The 22,800-nt window shown below is 35.0% G+C and overlaps 1 protein-coding gene across 2 annotated transcripts in view; it reads left to right on the top strand.

Moving 5' to 3' along the window:
• The first annotated feature begins 201 nt into the window (after positions 1-201).
• The window catches only part of Mcf2 (MCF.2 cell line derived transforming sequence), a 76,639-nt gene continuing 54,040 nt past the window's right edge, over positions 202-22,800 (top strand). For both annotated transcript variants that reach the window (XM_026392224.1, XM_026392225.2), the window contains exons 1-4: positions 202-226; positions 6,209-6,323; positions 7,394-7,484; positions 22,229-22,348. In XM_026392224.1, coding sequence (XP_026248009.1) covers positions 202-226; positions 6,209-6,323; positions 7,394-7,484; positions 22,229-22,348 — 351 coding nt within the window. The remainder of the gene's footprint in view (positions 227-6,208; positions 6,324-7,393; positions 7,485-22,228; positions 22,349-22,800) is intronic.

Here is a 22,800-nt window from a genome sequence, read left to right on the forward strand (position 1 = left end):
ATAGCTGAGAGGAGGAAAGAGAAGATTAGCAGTGTGTCTGTGGATGGAGATCTGCTGGAGCTCCAGGGTTGTTTTGGCCACATTGAGAAATCATGTATATGTTTTCAGCTGTATTTTAGCATGGATGTTATTTCCTCTTATTTCTTATTTGTTATAGAAACAGAGCTGCTCCTCCGTGTAAAGGACATCAGTCATTTCTTAATGCAAGACATCGCCTTCCTGTCTGGTAAGCAAACTTTCTCATGTATTTAATGTAGACAAATGTATGAAATGATCAGCAGAGTTAGTTTGGCACTTATAATTCTCTCTCTCTCTCTCTCTCTCTCTCTCTCTCTGTCTCTGTATGTTTGAAAAGCATTATTTTAACATATATGAATATATTGTACACCAGTTGCTAACCAAATGGACATTTAGAGACTAATCAGAGGTTTTAAAGACGTTTAAATGTATGATTAGAACCAACCTTAACTACTCTTATACTTTTGGTTTTCAGACAAGGCTTCAGACATCCATGACGGGGAATATATCTTGTAGGTAGGCACAGGGTGAGTGAGAGAGTGGCGGCTGAGGTAGCTTCTTTGAGGTTTTTCTCTTTCACTGTTGCTCCTATTACTCAAAGATTTATTGCATATGTCGACAGGTGATCCTAATTAAGCAGCAAGCATTAAGTTTATTTTTAGGCTTCAATTATATATGATGAAATTTACTTTTCTCAAATAGGTATATGCATTTTTCTATAATTTTTAAATATTGCAGTGAAGTACATATAACATAAAATTTGCCATCTTAAACACCCCCACCTTTTTTATACTGGGGATTGAACTCAGGGGCACTTGACCACTGAGCCACATCCCCATCCCTATTTTGTATTTTATTTAGAGACAGGGTCTCACTGAGTTGCTTAAGGTCATGTTAATTTGCTGAGTCTGGCCTCAAACTTGAGATTCTCCTGCCTCAGCTTCCCAAGTCATTGGGATTTCATACGTGTGCTATGATGTCTGGCAGAATTTCTTTCTTTTTTAAGGCTGAATTACATTTCATTGTATATATATACCATACTTTGTTTATTCATTCATATTGATGGATACATGGATTGCTTCTGCCTTCACTATTGTTTCTAATGCTTCTAAGTAGCATTATATATTTTTAGAGATATAATTATGGTAAACCACTCTGCCCGTTTTGCTTCTGGTCATATTCTAGAGAAAATTTTGCTTAAAAATAAGCACATTATTTTTTAGATATTATAGTAATTCGAATGATACCATTATACATTTTATTTATTTATTTAGCTATTAGGGATTGAACCCAGGGGCAGTTTACCTCTGAGGCATATCCCCTGCACTTTTTAATTTTTATTTTGAGACAGAGTTGTGCTAAGTTGCTGAGGCTAATCTTGAATTTGTGGAGGCTAGTCTTGAACTTGCAATCTTCCTGCCTCAGCCTCCCTCCCAAGTCACTGGGATTATAGGTGCGTACCACCATGCCTGGCCTACATTTTATTTATTATATTAAACAGATAAAGAAAAAGTTACCAGAATATGCATTGCTTTTATGAAAATGGTATTTTCTAGGTATTGATAGTACAAGAAGCTATCTTATTTATTTCTCCTACATGCTCATTTTAATAAATAAGCATTTACTTTGTAGGTAATACTAATCGGACACTTTAGTCTGGCTTCTGCTTTTTGATGATCATAATTAATTGTAATTGTGAATTTGGGGTGATTTATTTAATGTGGTTTTATATTTTATTTTACAAAGTATATAACAGCACTTCCTTATCTGTGATTTTACTTTTTGTAGTTTCAGTTACCTGTGATCAACTATGGTCTAAAAATATTAAATGAAAAATTCTAGAAATAAGCAATTCCTAAGTTTTAAATGGTACACCATTCTGAAATCTCATACTGTCCCACTCTGTAACACCTGGGATGTGAATCATCCTTTTGTCTAGTATCTCCACGCTGTGTAACTAGCTTGTTAGTCAATTAGTAACCATGTTTGTAGGCAGATCAGCTGTCATGGTTTTACAGGGCTTATGTTAAGTAACCCTTATTTTTCTTAAGAATAGTCCCAAAGCACAAGAATACTGATACTAGGGCTGGGATGTAGTTTAGTGATAGAGTGCTTGCTTGGCATGTAGAGGCCTTTGGTTCCATACCCAGCACTGCAAACCCCCGCCAAAACAAAAAATAATAATGATGCTAAAGGTGATACCAGGGCATAAAACATGGAAGGACAGATTAATTTGGGGACTATGAACAACCCTGCAGGGCATATAGGAAAAAAACATTTTTAGTAGGATTGGTACTCCCTGTGGTTTTAGACCCCCAGGGTCTTAGAATGCATTCCCCATGGATAAAGGGGGATTACTGTTCTGTCTTAGTAAATTTAGTGGTATGTTAGGTTTACTTTTAAGATTTAGAGATTTTACTTAAGATTATCAGTGTTTTCCAGTCTGGAGTTGTAACTCAGTGGTAGAATATTCAGCTAGCATGTGAGGCCTTGGGTTTGACCCCCAGCACTGCAAGAAATAAACAAAAGTTTATCAGTGATTTTTTTTTTTTTTGAGCTGGGGATGGAACCCAGAGCCTCATGAATGCTAGCCAAGTGCTCTGTCACAGAGCTACAACTGCCTGCCCCTCAGTATTTTCTAAAGGTTTCTGAATTACAATCTTCCTCAGGGTTTGCTGCTCCCTACCCTTTTCCACACTTTTCATTCCTTATCTGCTTTTTTTTTTTTTAAAATTGTAGTTGTAGATGGACAGAATGCCTTTTTTTTCTTTATATGTGGTGCTGAGGATCGAACCCAGTGCCTCTTGCATGCTAGGCAAGCGCGTTACCCAGGCCCCAGCCCCCTTATCTGCTTTTTGTATTTATTTTAAAAATGTTTATGGTTTCTTTTGAGGAATATGTTCCCAGAGAGAAAAATAATTAAAACTTCCCAATTAGAGTATAACTATCTTTTGTTCTTTTCTCACAAATTTACTATCTAGTACAGTACTGTTAGGTGCTGAGTGGTATATAGATTAATCAGTGATATTTTACCCCTATAGGAGCCAAATATCCTTTCCTTTGATGGGTGTAGTTTGCATTAGTATTAAATTGTTCTGTCCTAAACTAGAGTGCTCGTCAGCTTTCTTAGCAAGTTTATAGTTATATTTTTTACATATAGGATATATATTCAATTATATATTATTTATATACTTTGTTCTATATCATGCCTTACCTATAGAAGCCCTTTGTTTAATGATTTGCTAAACCTTTTGGTTCAGGGTTGTACAGTTTCTCTTTTGAGTTCTTTGAAAACTCTTAGGTGGATTCCATTATTCTTACTGATTATTTCCATTCTGCTCTTTAATTCTAGGATACCATATAGCAAAGATTAATGCTTTTTTGATTTAATAATCTTGATTTGTTCAATTCAAAAGATAATTTGAGAACTATCCCTCAAGTTTCCCTTAGTAAAGATTAAGATAAATAATTAATTTGATTTTTTCCCATGTGCACTAGAGAAAAGTGTGTATCTTGTTTTCATTTGGTGGAGGGTTCCATAGAGTTCATTTAGGTCATGTTGGTTGAGAGTTTGTTCATTTATACAGTATCCTTGCAAATGTTTTGCTACATGTTCTATTAGTTATTGAGAGATGGGTGGTTAACCACTTAGCCATATCCCCAGCTCCACTAACCCCTTCTTTTTTGGTATGGGGATTGAACCCAGGGGCACTTGATCACTGAGCCACATCCCCATCCCTATTTTGTATTTTCTTTAGAGACAGCATCTCACTGAGTTGCTTAAGGCCTCACTAAATTGCAGAGGCTGGCTTTGAACTCATGATCCTCCTGCCTTAGCACTGGGATTATAGGCATGCGCCACTGTGCCCGGCTCCAGCCCTTTTTTCTATTTTTTATTTTGAGACAGGGTCTCACAAAGTTGCTTATGGCCTTGCTAAATTGCTGAGGTTGGCTTTGAACTTGCAATCCTCCTGTTTTAGCCTACCAACCACCTGGGATTATAGGCATGCACCACAGTACTCTGCTGAAATTTCTGACTAAAATTGTAGATTTGTCTATTTCTTCTTGCCGCTTTATCAGTTTTTGCTTCATATATTTTGAAAGCTCTGTTATAAGGTGCATAAGTATTTTGGATTATGTTCCCTTAATGAATTAATCACATTATCATGACCAAATGAACTTCTTATTAGCTAGTAATATTCTTGGCTCTTAAATCTACTTTGTGTAATATTAGATTCTTTTTGACTACTATTAGCCTGGTGCATCTTTTTCTATCCTTTTGCTTTTAGTACATTTGTTCTTTTTTTTTTTAAATAGTTGTTGACAGACCTTTATTTTATTCATTTATTTAAATATGGTGCTGAGACCTGAACCCAGTGCCTCACACTTACCAGGCAAGTGCTCTACCACTGAGCCACAATCACAGCCCCAGTACATTTGTTCTTTTATGTTTAAAGTTTATTTACTGTAGGCAGCATATGGTTGGATCTTTTTAAAATTTTTTTTAGTTGTTAATGGATTTTTACTTTATTTATTTATTTTTATGTGGTGCTGAGGGTTGAACCCAGGGCCTCACACATGCCAGGCAAGTGCTCTACCACTGAGCCACAAACCCAGCCCTAGGTTGGATCATTTTTTATCTAGTTTGATGATCTTTCACTTTTAATTGTAATGTCTAGATCGTTTTCATGTAATGTGATTATTCATATGGGTTTAAATCTACCATATTACTATTTATTTTATATTTCTCCCATTCATCGTTTTTTCCTCCATTTCTTCCTTTTTTTTGGATTGAGTATTTTTATCACTCCATTTTATCTCCTTTGCCATTATCATATTTTATCACACATTGAATTTTTAAAAGTACTTTTACATATTCACTTTGATTCAGCCAATAAGAATCACAGTTGTGTGTATATTTTTTCTATTAGCAAGCTAAATTAAAAGATCACCCTGCAAATTTCTTCCTAAAATAATTGTTCAAATTCCATTTAGCACTTAATTTTTATTGATCACTCATTCTCTGTGTAGGTGTTTACGCCAGCTGCAGTTTGGGACCTTAAACATGTGTAAAAACTCATCTCAGCACTACATGGCATTCATACTCAATGTACTTCATCACCCAGGCTGAATAGGGGGCTACAGGGCTTGGTAGAGGGACATATAGAGATGGCAGTTTACCTCAAAATGAAAGCCCAGTGCCAATCCAGTTATTCTCCACAAGGAATCTCAATGACAGTTATCTCTGCTCCAGGTCCTTATGGAAATGGGCCAAGGGAAGTCTCACCTACAACTCCTGGGACCCGAGCTTCCCCATGGTACCCATCTAGTGGAGGTACAGCTGGAGGAGGTACTACTGCTGCATAGAAATTCTCCTGGTTCACAGTATGGTGGGGGGCCTAAGAGATGGAGCCTGGAGGGGCCGAATCTTAACCCCTTGCCCTGTTTGAACTTTGATTCACCATCCAGGCTATACATTAAATTGTTTTAAATTTTTAGTTGTAGATGTATACAATACCTTTATTTTATTTATTTATTTTTATGTGGTGCTAAGGATCGAACCCAGTGCCTCACACATGCTTGGCAAGTGCTCTACCTCTGAGCCACAACCCCAGCCCTCCATGTTAAATTTTAACAGTGAATTTGTGAGTTTTTTTGTGTTAATAAAATCTCTATACTACTGCTGCTATTATTTATTTTGTTGTTATTTTCATAAATACATTAGACCATCACTTACTTCCTCTAGTTTGTTTCTTCCATCTTTTTATGCTTACCATGATTCTATGAGGTCAATTTTTTTAAGTTCTCCAGTTGCTGTCAATCCCTCATTTGGATTTCAGGCTCTTAACACTGATATAGAAACAGTTATTCCCTAAGCTCCCTTGATTATCCAACTTGGGAGATCAGCTATTTCTTCAACTATATTTATTACACATATTTCATAAAATTTTCTTCTGGCTATATTCATTCTTCTTTCTTTGATTTTTCGTTTAGAAGCCATTCTGCCACTTTTTCAACTTAAAGTATGAGGAGCTTGCTGCCATTTTGGTTTATGTGGATACTAATACCCTTAAAAAATTTTGTTGACCTCAGTCTTCTAAACCCTTCCCTCCTTTATATCTAGAATCCTTTTCCTTGTATTGTTGTCACATAAATTGTTAATTTGGTTGATTTTGTTTTACTATTTTAGGTGGCCGGGGAAAGGACAATGCTTGGATCATTACATTTCCAGAAAACTGTAATTTTAGATGTATACCAGAGGAAGTAATAGCAAAAGTCCTCACTTATCTGACATCTATTGCAAGGTATAGCATTTTATTCTTTTTTTCAATATGTTTTATATCAAGTACCCATTCAAATGTTATACCAGGAAAATGGCTTGTTAATATAGCTATTATTATTATTAATAATAATAATAATAATAATAATAAACAAACTTACCTTCAGAGTAGAAAAGAAATATAACCAAAGAGGAAACTGACAGCTACCTAATTGCTATAAACATTATACTGAGGGTCTATGAAAACAAAATTAGCAGTCTAGAAGTATTTGTTCTCATGAAGATTAAGAATGATAATCTTACATAAAGACTTTAATTTACATTAAGAGTGAGGATAGACCTTCTTCATTTCTTCCAAGGATCACAAGATTGCATCTCAAGTAGACTCAATAGTGGGATTGGGAGATACTAGGAGGAATGAATTGACATTAGAATCATTTGAAATGAGAATGCTTTACAATGAAAAATTGAAAAGTCTCCTTAGAAATTTTTTTAAACGTTGAAGACAGCTTTTTAAAGGAAACATATTCCATTTACTAACCCTGAAGAATAAGAGAGCATAAATCTAGAATGTAACATTTGAAGAGTCTTGTGAGCAAAAATCAAATCCTAGAAGACCAAATTTGTAGTTTAACTGTTGAAGCTTAAAAGTGGTCTTTTTAGGGCAAGTAAATGTTATATAATCCACTGAACTATCTTCTCAAGGAACAAGCTAGAGGTAGCAAAATATATTTAATAGTATTTTTCTGAATGAATGGATCATTGGCTGTTGATGAAAAGTTAAATGTGATTGTGATGAAGAACAGTTATCTTTGGGTTTTCCCACCCCCAAGAAATCCACTTTAGTGACCTATCTTCATTGCACTATTACTTTCCTATTTAAAAGATTGGCATTAGTGTTGAAGAAGAAATTTTAAATCATGAGTATGGGAACATAAATTAAACTGCTTATATAAGCATTTTGTAATAGATTTCAAAATATAAATCTGTTTTTAGTCAAAGATCAAATGTAAATGAAATAATCAGAAATAAAGGTATATAGAGAAAATTTGGGTAATTACTAAGGCAAAGTTATCATTTCCACTTACCTTGCAGGCAAAATGGGTCTGATTCCCGGTTTACCATTATTTTGGATCGAAGATTGGATACATGGTCCTCTCTTAAGATATCTCTCCAAAAAATCTCTGTAAGTACCTTTGTATTCTATAGTAACTTCTTTTTTGGTTTACATTATACTCTCTGTTTTGGGGGTGTACATTGTTTTGATGTTGACAGAAACAATAAGCAGATGAGATAATGAGGAGGAAATGTAGGAAGAAGATTTGTAGAGAAGACAGAGGTAAATAAACAACTCCCCAAATGCACATCTTAATGGGAAAGGATGAATAGTTGTTTGTTCAAGTTATAAGTGAGCAAAGACACATGGTTCTATATGCCTTTCAGAGCAAGGCAAGTTTTTATGGGAACTTAAAAAAAAAGCTGTGATGTATACTCATTGCATGTAGAAAAGTATAATGAAGAAAGTTTAAAATATAATGAATAAATCTAGCCACCCAGAAATAAGCCCTTTATAACATTTTAGTATGCATCTTTCTAGACTTGGATAAGGTAGGGAGATGAGTCACCTACAAAATAACAAATCTCCCATATTGGAATCTAGTCCCCAGTATTCTAAGACCCAGTAAATGAACAATTTTCCAAAAAGAAACAATATGAGGAATATAATCCTGCCCACAGCCAGGATGATCTTTTACATTATTAGGCTCACTAGGATATAGTGACATTGTGTGACACTTTCCTTTCATATATGAGTAGGGGGAACTCATAGACTCCTCCTGAGCTGACAAGATTGGTACTGTTTTTGGAAGTTTCATGTGGCCCACTTCTATCAGACCAGAGTTGCTGGGAATCAGTTATTACCAGCCATCTGAAATTCTTTAACAGTTTTTGAGTTTCCATTACTTTGTTTATTTTTTATATTATTTCAAAAATTTATTTGTAGTAATTTGTTATACATGACATCAGAATGCATTTCAGTTCATAGTACACAAATGGAGCACAGTTTTTCATTTCTCTGGTTGTACACAAAGTAGACACGAATGGTGTGGCTCTATTTTGTGTACATCCATTACTTTATTTTGCAAAAAAAAGGACACTCAGTAATTTATGATATAGTGGGGAGTTAAATTTATTTTTAGCTGATACATTAAAATATAAAAATTGTCACAGTGTGGTGGTACATTCCTATAATCCCAGCAATGGGGGGGGGCGAGATAAGGACAACTGAGGCAGAAGGATCACAATTTCCAGGCCAGCCTCAGCAACTTAGTGAAGCCTTAAGCAACTTAGCGAGACCCTGTCTCAAAATAAAAAGGGATATAGCTATCTGATGTTGGGTTCAACCTTTCCAAAATATATGTAGCAATGTAATTTTATCATCTATGAGATAATTAAAGGATGTAGCTTAGTGGTAAGGATACCCTTGGGTTAATCACCAGTACTGTAAAAAATTTTACATATTTATAGGGTACCATGTGATGTTTTGATACATACATACATTATATAATGTAAAACTCAGCACTTTGTAATAGATTATCTCTTTAAATGTATATCATTACTTTATGAAAACATCCTTTTTTCTAGCTTTTTGAAATATACATTATCATTATCTATAGTTACCCTACTATGCCTAGAAAACAAGAACTTCTTAGTTCTATCATCTGAAATTCTAATTTTGTCTCCTTGCTGATTTAGGAGGCCACTCCCACTAGAGGAAGTAGATTTAGTTGCAAAGATAAGACCAAAGTATAGGTTGTTGGAGTTCTAAGTGAATACTCCTTTTTGCTATACTATTTTATCAATTACTATAAAAATATATTAGCACTCAAAGCAGAATGTAGTGGCATGGCATGCCCCTATAATCCCAGCCACTTGGGAGGCTGAGACAGGATCTTGCTTGAGCCCAGGATTTCCAGACCAGCTTGGGCAACGTAATGAGACCTAGTCTCAAAGGGAAAATAAAATACTAGCATTTACATGGCAAAATGAGTGAGATCATTATTCTTTCACTATCCAGCATGAATTATTCCTCATCTTGGGCTAATTTGCAAAGTTTTTTTTAAGAGTTGTTTGATCATAAGCAGTGGAGAGAATACCAGCTTCAAATAAATTACTAAAATAAAATAGCAGAACCTTCATGTATATTTTTGCTTTTTCAAAAAGCATTCATACTTATTAAGTAATGTTGATTATCCTTATTTCCTAGCAGGTATTACAGGCAGGTATCACCATAATTATCTCATAGATGATGAAATTACATTGCTACATATATTTTGAAAAGGTTGAACCCAAGGTCAGATAGCTAAGTAACCAAAATAGCTAAAGCAAGAAATGAAATTTCATGAATTTCAGTTGGTTCCCTTTCTACTTGCTGCTTTGTGTCATTTTCCAAATGATATATGGATATACAACAACTAAATGCAGTGGCTTTTTTGCCTTGTAGAAGGTAAATCCGCCCTCCATATATTATTGAGTCCTATCAGTGGGGCTAAATGAAGTAAAAGTAATTTTCCTTGCTGTGGCCTTTTTGGATTTTCTTTGAGCTTGTGGAATAGTCTTTGGTTTATGCCAATAATCAATTCTTTTATACTAAGTATAGCACTTGTTGCAATAAAATATTTTTTTTTTTTTACTGCCTGGTTTTCTTTTTCTTTTGGCCAACACTATACGTAATTTAAAATTTCAATATCTGTTTGGCACATGACATCAGTCTTTTGGTAAAGTTTTACTTATATTAATCAAATAGGTTGGTTGGAACAGATGTATCATTTTGCATAAAAGAAACAGATTACGTGGATTCTATCCATTTGAGGCCAATAGAGGGGTACCACTTGTTCCTAAAGAGTGATATTCTCCTTTTTGTTTTCTTAGGAATGCTCTCTCAGTGGGGAAGGATGAACCATTTTCAGTAAAGAGCTCAGTGCTCAGGGTCCTTTTGTTCTCATAACTGCCAAATTGATGGGGGGGGGTTAAGGTGGGGTACAGGTGCTTGTGACATGAGCTGACAACATTGGTACTGTTTTTGGAAGTTTCATATGGCCCACTTCTATCAGACCAGAGTTGCTGGGAATCAGTTATTACCAGCCATATGAAATTCTTTAATAGTTTTTGAGTTTCCCTTACTATATTTATTTTTTATATTATTTAAATTTGTTATACATAACATCAGAATGCATTTCAGTTCATAGTACACAAATGGAGCACAATTTTTCATTTCTCTTTTTGTACACAAAGTAGACATGAATGGTGTGGCTATAGGTGTTTTGTATTTTTTCAACCATTTTAAATGTTTCTGATACTTAAGAGCAAATTAATTATATCTCAACTATCAGTAGCTATTGGGCACTATTTGAAATAAAGGTATGTATTGAATATGAGCTCATTTCAAGAATGTAAGTTGACCTTCCTAAAGAATTTTTAGTGGAAGTTACAATTATGTAGGCAGGTGTAACTATGGCATATTACTTTAAGTGTCTGTGAAATAATAATATAATTCAATTTGAAGACCTTAATTTACAGATTCCAAAATAAAAAGTTAGGTTATACTTTATAATTAATGAGAAGAGATTTTTTAAAAATTATTGTTGATTGACATAATAATGTACATTTTAATGGGGGCACAATATGATGTTTTAATTAATATATACATTGTATAATGATCAATTCAGGGTAACTAGCATATCTATCACCTAAAACATTTATGATTTCTTTGTGGTGAGAAAATTAAAAATTCTGTCTTCTAGCTCTTTGGGGGAAAGGTTAATTTGAGTGAGAATCCTATCCATTGTAGAAGTTTACATGTTCTGTTCTTTTTAGATTACTATCAGGGCAGAATTTCACAAACTGTGACCTTTCCCAATACTTAAATCCAGGGTAGAATTTAATAAAAAGTTAAACAATGCAGCTTTGTAATTTAAATCATAGACCAGGATAGGACAAGAGTAAAATCTATCAGTTAATACTACCTTCACAGAGATTCTTAGCATTCCACCTTAAAAATCCAACTGCGTAGAGGGGAGAAAGCCAGTCCCATCAGACTGTTCCTAGGAGGAGAGACTGATTTTTTTTTCTTCCTCCACTCTTAGGACATGCCTGATCTTCTTGAGCAGTCCAGCACAAGCTAATCCACAAGGTTCAATCAGGCTAAGTAATTGGGGGAATGTGTCAACTCTGAATTACAATGAGCAGCAGGGAAGGATCTGTCAGCTGACTAATCAGGGATAGTGGATTTTTTTGCAGCGCTGCCACGGTGGTAATGGAAGCAGCTACGGTAGCTTTGTTTGATAGAGATTTTTGGCTGCCGTTTTTAAATACTACCCCAGAAGCAGCTCATATTTCATCAATGTTGCATTGACAATTGGAAAAGAAGAGTATAATTGTGTCTAGGCGAGATGGCAGAAGCAAATCCCCCGAGAGGCAAGATGAGGTTCAGAAGGAATGCGGTAAGGACTCTGCCTGCAGTCCTGGAAAGCCTATTCCCAAGTTCAAGTGCAGGGATGCTGCAGCATGGTGCTATAGCACAAACTGCTGAGTGGGGCTTTTAAGGACAGATGGAGAGAGAATGATGTCTTGTATTTGCATGGATTGCATTGATGTGATTACTGTGATAGTGGCGTAGGGTAATTTAAGGAAGTGGAGGAGGTAGTATATGATTTCAAAATGTCATCAAGTTTATAAGGGAGCATGTTCGTCATGTTATTTGTTTGAGTGTATTAACAATGTTGATTCATTTGGCAGTATAGCTTTAAATCATGAGTTACAATAATATATAACAAAAGGATTTCTCCTCTCTTTGCCCATGATCAAGTAGAGTATGATATCATGGAGAGGGTTGGAGGTGATTTCATCAGCACTTAAAAAGGCAGACTTCTTGGGTGTTATTGTACAAGTGAAAAAATGTAAAATTCTGTAATTGTTTGAAATCTTTATGTTTTTAGATCTTCTCCAGACTTAAAGTTTAAAGATGCAAAATTCTAGCCTGTTGACAACTTTTTTTCTTTTAAGGAAAAAAAGTGACTCTTTATTCAGGATAAACTAAAATTTGGAAATCTCTCCTCAGATAATTTTTCAAATACTCTTCTACCTAATTTTTTCCTTCATTTATTCATTCATATACTAAATTACCTAGAAAATTTCTAACATGATCTTTAGATATATATTTTGGAGAAATGTTGAAATAACACTAATCAATTTAATGGCAAACTAGTCATCGACAAGGCTTTAAATGCCACTCATTTTCTTTCAAACCTGAGATACTGTTATTGATATTATGGTGTAAAATATAAACTTGTTTACCGAAAAAAATCAAGATAGCACACACAAAAAGGTAAGAAGATAAAAATTGGCCATAGGAAAAAAAATGATATTTTGAATCAAGAGTAAGACAGGGACAGCATAAATTTCATTGTTATTGCATGATAGTGAGCATCATGGGTGAGTAAATGATTTTTCTTAATACAGCTCTTAGCACAGAATGCTGTTTTAAAAATTAGGTTATGCTCTTCATTTTGACAAAATTATGTATTAAGCTCTACCAACGATTTTGTCGTAGGAGAATAATACTGTTAGACATTTATCAAACAATTTGCAGTGCATAAGAAATGCCTGTGTATGTGTTTTGCAGTATTGTATGGAAATGATATTAGTACTTTTGTTATCAAAGGTAACTGACTTAAGCTTTCAGAAAGTTCCTAATTCCTTTCTGTACATAGATGTTTTCTCCATGCCAAGCTTAGTTTCAAATATACATATATATATATTAATATATACACATATAAATACAGCACACAGGTACTCATGGAATAGATGTGTCTAGTACTGTAATATATATACCATGGGTTCCAGTGGTCAATATTAGAATGGCTACTGGGCTGAAGGAACTCCCAACTACTAGAGAAGGGGGAATATGTTTATAAATAGTTATTTCAGAAGAACTTCTGGTTGGTGGGGAAGATCTTATACAAGAGATGATATTTGTTTGGACCTTAAGTAAAACCATATGTTTCTATTATCTTTCCTTGATTCTTATCTGTGTTTTTTTCCCCTCAAAAATGAATTAAGTGGCCTCTAGGAACAGGTGTCCTGAAAGGAAACTGTTTGAATTAAATCCACAGCCTGGAACTATAGTGGCAGGCAAATTTGTTTTACTTACATGGATAGGACTTGACCAAGGTGAAAAATTTGAATCCCGACTTGTGACAGACTGGTTTGACCTTGAAGGATCTTTGGAATTGGGCTGATCCTGGGGACCATGATAGGCCTAGAAGGATGATGGTCCAGTGAAATTAAAAATCCAATGAAAAGATTGAACTGGTTGCTTGGTTGAAATTGCAGTTATAATAGCTGAGTGAGGGGGAGGAGATGAAGAGATAGATATGTGACAACAAAGACAAACACAAAGAAGGAATATCAGTTGGGGCTGGCCTGCTCCTGAGGTCACTTGGCAAATTGTTTGGCAACATGTGGGTAACTCATTATTTCTGTAGTCTTTAATGGTGGGGGTATGGGAGAACAGTGTAGAAGTGGCTCATGCCTTTAAAAACTATGTTCTATAGCTTAAGGTCATAAGATGTCCCCAGCATGTTCTATAAAGATGGTTTAGATCTTATCAAGGTCAATCACATGTCAGCATCTCAACATTCTATTCTGTCATGATATTAAACTATAATAGTTTCTATTCAGTGGGTGCCATTATGTTAAATTGTTTCTCATAACTTTGTTTGAATGTTGTTATTGGTTCTATTTTATAGAGTCAAGCTCAAGTGATTCATAAATGAAAAATATTAAGTCTAAGTGTTCAGTTTATAAACTGTTAAGTGACTGGGAAGAGCTTGCTTCAGATCCAGATAGGCCTTAGTGCTACTGCTTACCAACTGTGCTTCAGTTTGCTCATCTGTAAAAGGGGAATAATACCTACTTCATTGCAGTGTTATGCAGGCTAAATAGGTATATTATGGCTTTCAGTCAAGGGACCCTTTTATTTTTACTGCTTGTATTTGTCCTGAAGGTTGAAAAACAAAAGATATGGGAATATAAACTACATTGTAAGTACACAAAATTTTATGTTGTATGAGGCATTTAAAATATTTTAAAAGAAATAACTAGAATAATTAAAAACTGGATAGGGTAGGTGAATTGCCTCACTTAGATATCACACAAAAGAATATTAAACAAGGTTACTTTCTGGAGTTTAATAGTGAAATGATGTATAGAGTTTATGCCTGTCATGCTTGTTATTGCTGTTATTATTGCTGAAAGACGATGTACCTAGGCAGTCAGGGTAGGTGTAACTAAAAGGAGAGAAATATGTTGTCTATGAGGGAAAGGTGGTAGGAAGCCTGTTTTGTGCCCGTTACCTTAAAGAACCAGTAAGAGCTGCTGCAGAGGCCTGGGGTGGGGCTATGTACAATGATTGGACACATGGCTCTGAGCCTTATGACGATGAGCAACATTTTCCTTTTTAGTGATATGCTTTCAAGCAGTCACATGTTGGAACTCTAAAAAAATGCATACGAGAAGCTAAAACCAATGCTGTTTCCTCTCTCATGAAAAGTCTTTTTTTTTTTAAATGAAAAGCAAAAAAATAAAACAAAGCTGACCCTTGACCACATCCCTTTGCTTTTTTGACAAGTTCTCAAAAAATGATTTATGGTTTTAGAATCTGGAGTTTGATTTTGGAGAAAATAGAAAGTATGCCTTTTCATGTTTATATAACCATACAGATTAGAAATTCTTAAAGCAGCATACCAAAACATTTAGAAATGTATTCTCAAAGTATAATGGGAAAGCTCAATTGACGTGATCTCTATTTGCTGTGATAATATGCATCTGAAACCATATGCTATTTGGTTGTTCATTTATATGCCAGATTTAATATGGATTATCTTGAAGATTTTAGTTATATAAATATCTGTATATAGAGAAAATGCTTTAGACATGCATAAAATAATCTTTTGTTATTTGTGTTACTGGAGATTGAACTATATCCCCAGCCTCTTTTATTTATTTTTTTATTTTGAGACAAGGTCTTGTTGAATTGTCCATGCTCGCCTAGAACATGTGATCCTCCTGCTCAGCCTTTTGAATAGGCAAACTAATTCTAAATCCATGTATCCTATCAGGTTTAAATTTCTCCAGAATGCTCTGTCCCATTCAAATATCATAGGCGGCAATAACAAAAAGGGATGTGTATTTGCCCATGTTCAGAGGTGTGAGGTGTTTTTGTTGAGAGATTGTGAATGGGCATCACATACTATACAACCCTTTTTTTTATATATTTTTTTTGAGACAAGGTCTTGTTAAGTTACTCAGGGCCTTGTTAAGTTTTAACAAACTTTCAACTTGTTTCCCATCTTTAAAAATAAATGTTTAACATAGAGATTTCTGAATTCTCTTGAGAAAACAAAGATTGGACCCTGCTGGGCCCACTTTTCTACATGACATTTAGCTGTAACAGACTAGAGAGCCTCCCCACTTTTGGATGCTCTCAAGTACATCACAGTTCTCACCATTTCCTATCGTTTCTCACCATATAGGAAAGCATGTCAATTGCTTGAATTAAATCTTGCCTACATCACATTTACATTATTTCCCTAACACATGGTAGGGTTTGTCTTTGTTTAGTTTCAGGTTTAGAGTTTCAGCCTTGAATCTGATTGTTGCATTATCCCCCTATGGTTCTGCAAATTTCTGTTGATCAAGAGTGTGGTTCAACAATCAGGTGAACCTGGGTTTAATGCTGCCTCTTATAAGCTAGAGGGTCTCAAAAAATTTCTTTTTTTATTTTTAATACTGGAGATTGAACCCAGTGGCGCTCAACCACTGAGCCACATCACCAGCCTTTTTTTGTTTGTTTTTGGGACAAGGTCTCCCTGAGTTGCTTAGGGTCTCACTAAGTTGCTGAAGCTGGCTTTGAACTCATGATCCTCCCATCTCAGCCTCCTGAGTTGCTGGAATTACAGCCGTGAATCACCATGCCCAGCCTGGAAAAATTTCTTAACCTCACAAAACCTCAGTGTATTGGTTTCCTATTGTTGCTGTAACAGATTGCTACAGACTTGGTGACTTGAAAAAAAAGTTTATTGTTATGGTTCTGGAAGTCAGAAGTCCAAGGTTAGTATTGTGGGCTAAAACCAGGAAGACAACTGGGCTGCGTTCCTTCTAGTGGTTCTAGAGGAGAGTCCATATCCATGAGTTTTTCAGCTTCTAAAGACTCTCCACATTCCCTGGCTTGTGGCCCTTCAATCACTCTGACCTCTGCTTTTGTCACTGCATCTCCTTTTCTGATTCTCCTGCCTCCTTCTCATTATTTTTCTTTTTCTGTGGTATTGGGATGAAATCCATGGTCTTGAACTTGCTAGGCAAGTGCTCTATCACTGAACCACATTCTTAGCCCCCCCCCCCTTTGCTAATAAAGATCCTTTTGATTACAATGGTCCCACCCTGATAAATCAGGATAATCTTTCCATGAACCTACTATTTACAAACACTTGGTACAGTGTTGTAATAGTGTTCATTAAGAGCACAATTCTTGGAATAAGCATTTAATAAATAGTGACACTGCCTTATGCTGCTATCCAATCTCCTTTCCCTACTTTAAGGCTTTGAAAGTACTGAATGAAGAGCAAGAGTGAGAGTGAGAGAGAGCAAGAGTGAGATTGTGTGTATTTATTTTCAGGATGTGTGTGTGTGTGAGAGAGAGGGACAGACAGACAGACAGACAGACACATATACACACACACACAGAGAGAGAGAGAGAGAGAGAGAGAGAGAGAGAAGCTATGAAAGATAGTTATACATGTACTGTTGTAGATTCACTTTTATTATGACAGTTTGGCAAATACCTGTTAAAGTCTGAGATTAACTAATGGGAGTGAGATTGAAAAATCAAGTATGTCTATTCATATATGGGCAGGAAGGCTAGAAACTTTAACTGGTTAATCAAAATTGTATGCCACTCAATTATTTAGTACCTGTATAGCTATTGCCCCCAAATAGCTATTAAATTTAAGAGTAGCTATCTAGTTAGAAGAATATTTAGGAAGAGAATTCTTAAATAATCCTAAAATAAAAAGCATTGTCAATTTAATTATACAGGCAATAAATGAGGTTTTAATCCTTTGGTGGTGTATTTTCTTTAAAAATGCAAATTTTGTGGACTTTTTTGTGACAAGTAAATCACAAAAGATTTTGAATGAGTTAAGGAAAGAGAATGTATAATAAAAATACTAAGAAGGTTTTACTGAAGAATGATCTGATATTTCTATATATGTTGATTTGAAATAAGACCTTTCCAGCAGCAGGGTTCATGGCTACCAGTAGCTCTGGAATGATGTCTTTAAAGTTTCCTTACCTTGGTGCTGTTTTTAAAAATCTTGGACAGGGCTATGCTTATGCTTATATCAGATTTTTATACTAACACACTACTAATCATTGTGTGTTGGAGGGGTGGGGTCATGGAGGAAAATAACAGTATTCATTTGGACTCAATGTTTAGAATTAAAAAGGAGGAGTGGTTTCTCAAAGGAAGAGGGGAATTGTAGGTTGAACAGTCATCCCAATTTGTGTGAATTTATACTATTGTGTAAATTATTATGTGCTTGTGACTATTCAGTTCTCTTTCTCTCACTCTAGTTCTCATTGCTACCTAATTGTTTATGGTTTTTATTACCATCACAAATTGAGTTTTTAAAGTCCCCAGTTGTAGACAACATTTCTGGAAGAGTATGTTTTATACTTTAGTGAAAATTATTATTTTCCTTTTTTAAAAATATTTTTTTGGGGGGGGCTGGGGATATAGCTCAGTTGGTAGAGTTCTTGCCTCACATGCACAGGGCTCTGGGTTCAATCCCCAGCACCACTATCAAAAAATATTTTTTGTTGTTGTTGATGGACCTTTATTTTATTTATTTTTATGTGGTGCTGAGAATCAGACCCAGTGTCTGACACATACTAGGCAAGTGCTCAACCCCAGCCCTCTTTTCTTTTTTAATAGACTACTTTGGAGAGTAGTTTTTTGGTTCACAACAAAATTGAGCAGGAAGTACAGAGAGTTCTCATAGAGTTCTTGTGCCCCCAATATCTTTTTAACTTTTGTTTTATAGCTTTGTTCAATTGCTATTATTATAGCATGCCTGGAATATGAGTGAATTTTAAACATTTTTGATAGATTTTGCTTTGTTATGCTTTAATCTTCCCTCTTGAGACTGATGACTCCTGACTCTACACTCTCAGCTTAGACACTTCCCTCCCCACCCCCTTACTCCTATATAACAGCTGTCTGATGGTCATCCGGATGTCCTGCAACCCTTCCAGCCCAACATGCCTACAAAGGGGAATCAGAATCTTGCTTCCCTCCTTCAAACCTGCTTCTCGTGTTCTCTTCATCTCAGTGAGGGTGGTACCATTCACACCATTACTGAAGTCCCAGATTTTGAGATTGATTTGATTGAGTCCCTCCTTATCTAACGCATCCAATATTTATGTCTTACTGATTGTACCTCCTAAATTCTTTTTTTTTTTTTTTTTGGTACTGGGGATTGAATTCAGGGGCCCTTGACCACTGAGCCACATCCCTGGCCCTATTTTGTATTTTATTTAGAGGCAGGGTCTCACTGAGTTGCTTAGGGCTTCATTTTTGCTGATGCTGACTTTGAACTCACTATCCTCCTATCTCAGCATCCCCAGCCACTGGGTTTACAGGCATGCACTACCATGCCCGGCTATACCTCCTAAATTCTACCCTTATTTCTGCCATTTTTGTTCTGGTTCACAATTCCTGGCTTAGATTTTACTATACTAACCCTCCTAGTGCATCTGTCTGTGTCTATTCCTTTCCAAATCCACTTCTTTCCTAAAGCCAAAGTAATCTTCCTAAAATGCAAATCTGATGGGGTTGTGGATATAGATCACTGGTAGAGCACTTGCCTATGGCCCTGGGTTCTATTCCTAATACCATGATAAACTTAAAAATTTGCAAATCTGATTATGTTGTTCTGTTGCTTGTAAAGGGAATCTTAGAGATTCCCTTTACTTCTAGGAAAGACTCCAAGATCTTTCTTGATATGGTTCTTGGCTGCCTTTCCAACACTATCTTTCTGTATCTCCCAGCATCACTTTCCTCTAGCTTTTTTGACTGTGATCTCTTCAAGACTTGGGATAGTTTACCTATTAAGAGCATAGACCTAGGTACAATTTAAGATTTCGCCAGCTGTGGTAATTTATACTTAAATTCTCTGAGCCACATTTTGTTTGTAAAAGGAGGAGACTCCTTTATAGGATTATTGTGAAGAGGAATTATGACAAATACTTGGCATAAAGTAGGCATTTAATACCAGGTGATTTATTAATATTGGGTCATATTATTGTCAATTCTCCCTATTTTTTCCATATTTTATTTATTTATTTATTTATTTATTCTAATTATTTATACATGACAGTAGAATGTATTTTGACACATTGTACACATATGGAGTACAACTTCTCCTGCCTCTGTCTGAATGTGGTGCAGAGTCACACTGGTAGTGTAATCATACATGTATACAGGGTAATAATGTCTATCTCATTCCACCATTATTCCCATCTTCTGTATTTTTAGTTGGTGTATTATGTACATAATGATGGGATTTGTTGTAACATATTCAGAGGTGCAAATAATATAACAATATAAATGGCACAATATCATTCCCTAGTATTTTCCCTTTCCTCCCTCTCCCTGGTCCCTTTCCCTGACTCTATTGATTTTCCTTTGATTTTCATCAGTTTTTTGAGAAACTTTCATACTGTTTTCTATAATGGCTGTTCTAATGTAATCCCCATCAACAGGGTATAAGAGTTTCCCTTCCTCAAGTCATTATTATCATTATTATTATTGTCTTTTTTATTATTGTGTATTAGATAATAGTCATTCTAGGTAGGATAAAAATATCCCTTTCTTTTTTTTTTTAATATCCCTTTCTTTTACTTTTTCCTCTCTAGCTTCCACATATGAAAGAAAACATACAATCCTTGATCTTCTGAGTTTGGCTTATTTCTCTTAACATGATGCTCTCATGTTCCATTCATTTTCCTGAAAACAACATACTTTCATTTTTCTTATGACTGAATAAAGCTCCATTGTGTACATATACCATATTTTCTTTATCCATTGATCTGTTGAGTGAACCATGCTATTTCTATAGTTTGGCTATTTTGAATTGTGCTGCTATTAACATGGGTATGCATGTATTGCTATAGAATAATGATTGTAATTCTTGATGGGATATGCACCAAGGAATGGTATAGCTAGATCATATGGTGGTTCCATGCCTAGTATTTTGAGAAATCTTTTTACTGATTTCCATTAGTGGTTGTACTAATTTACAGTTCTTCTCACAGTGTAAGTGTTCTTTTTTCTCTACATCCTCTCTAGCATTTATTATTGCTTGTATTCTTGATGACTCCTCTGAATAGACATGTCTTAAAAGAAGATATAAAAATGGCCAACAGAAATTGAAAAAAAATGTTCAATAAAATTAATCATCAGGGAAATGCATTCAAAACCACAATAAGGTATTGTCTTACTCTAGCTAGAATGACTATTATCTAAAAGACAATAATAACAGATGGTGGCAAAGGTGTGGAGAAAGGGGAACTCTTATACACTCTTGGTTTGATTAAGTTAGAACAGCCATTATAGAAAATAGTATGAAAGTTTCTCAAAAAACTGAAAACAGAACTACCATGTGACTCAGCAATCCCACTTCTGGGTATATACCCAAATGACTTGAAATGATTATATCAAAGAGATAACCTGGGCTGGGGATGTGGCTCAAGCGGTAGCGCGCTCGCCTGGCATGCGTGCAGCCCGGGTTCAATCCTCAGCACCACATACAAAGATGTGTCCGCTGAAAACTAAAAAATAAATATTAAAAATTCTCTCTCTCTCTCTCTCTCTCTCTCTCTCTCTCTCTCTCTCTCTCCTCTCTCACTCTCTCTCCTCTCTCACTCTCTCTTTAAAAAAAAAAAAGAGATAACCTGTATGCCCATGTTTATTACAGCACTAACAACAATAGCCAAAATGTGGAATCAGTTAAGGTATCCATCAGTGAATGAATGGATATAGAAAATGTGGCATATATACACAGTGGAATATGATTCAGTCATAAAAAACGTGAAATCCTATCATTTTTTGGCAGTGTAGATAAAACTGGAGGATATTATATTAAGTGAAGTAAGCCAAGGACAGAAAGATAAATACTATATGTTCTCATAGAGTATTGTATGAAGATAATTCTGGAAATGAAAAAAGTTGATCACATAGGAGGAGAGTAGTATAGAAGTCATTGGAGGAAAAGGAGCGGGGAATAGGGAAGTCAGAGGGAGGTGGGATAATTAGTACCATAGTACAGTTATAGAAGGGGAAGTAGTTTGATTCTTCCTAACATACAGAAATGATACTATTAGATGGAACTGCTAATTACTGTGATTTGATCATTACACATTTTATATATGTATCAAATTATAATACTGTACCCCATAAATGAGTATGAATTTTCTTTCAGTTAAAAACAAAAAATAAAATATAAAAACAAAACTAACTTAAAAATGAAGTGTTAGAGTGTAATACTTTGAAACTTGGGACCTATTTATCTATTGTGAGAAAATTCCATACCAGGAACACTAAGGATCTGACCTAATAACCTTATAGTATTTTTATTTCTATTTTCATGTTTTTGGATTTTTATCAGCATCCATTTTTTTTAAGAATTGGCCTTTTACTGACTTTTATTACTTTAAACTTTATTCCTTCAATTACATATTTTCTGACATGTGCTCAGTCAAGTGCTCGGTTTTGCCAATTTTGTCTCATTCTTTTGTTCCTTCTTTCGACAGGCTTCTTTCCCTGGGAACTTGCACTTAGTTTTGGTTTTACGTCCTACCAGTTTTCTTCAACGAACTTTCACAGACATTGGATTTCGATTTAGTCAGGAGGATTTCATGCTCAAATTACCAGTAAGAATATATTATTTAAATGTTTCATCCCTTTAATTCTCATGAAGATTTTGTCCCATGCTGTTTGTTTTAACATGTGCTTACATAAAGCTTTTAAAATAAAAAAAATCTTTGAAAAATGCAAATTTCAAATGGCCCCAAGTCTTCTGCTTCTACTGTTAAGAAATAGATCAAGCAATTTATAACAAAACCAATTTCTTTGAAGAATAAATGTTATATGTATGTGTTTATGTGTATATGTGTGTATGTGTGTGCATAATCAGGAACTTTTATTTTTAGTAAAAAAGAGTATGTTTTATGTATTTGAACTCCCATTAACTCACATCCTGAGCTGGTTCAGAGTATCACGTTCTTTGTTTTGAAAAGATGTTTTTATTGTTAGGAATACAGTGTTCATAAATTTTGATACTTTTGGAAAGATCAGTCCCTCCTGATAAATTATAGCTTACAAT

This window comes from Urocitellus parryii, chromosome X, assembly GCF_045843805.1.
Source record: "Urocitellus parryii isolate mUroPar1 chromosome X, mUroPar1.hap1, whole genome shotgun sequence".
NCBI classification, from domain to species: Eukaryota; Metazoa; Chordata; class Mammalia; order Rodentia; family Sciuridae; genus Urocitellus; species Urocitellus parryii.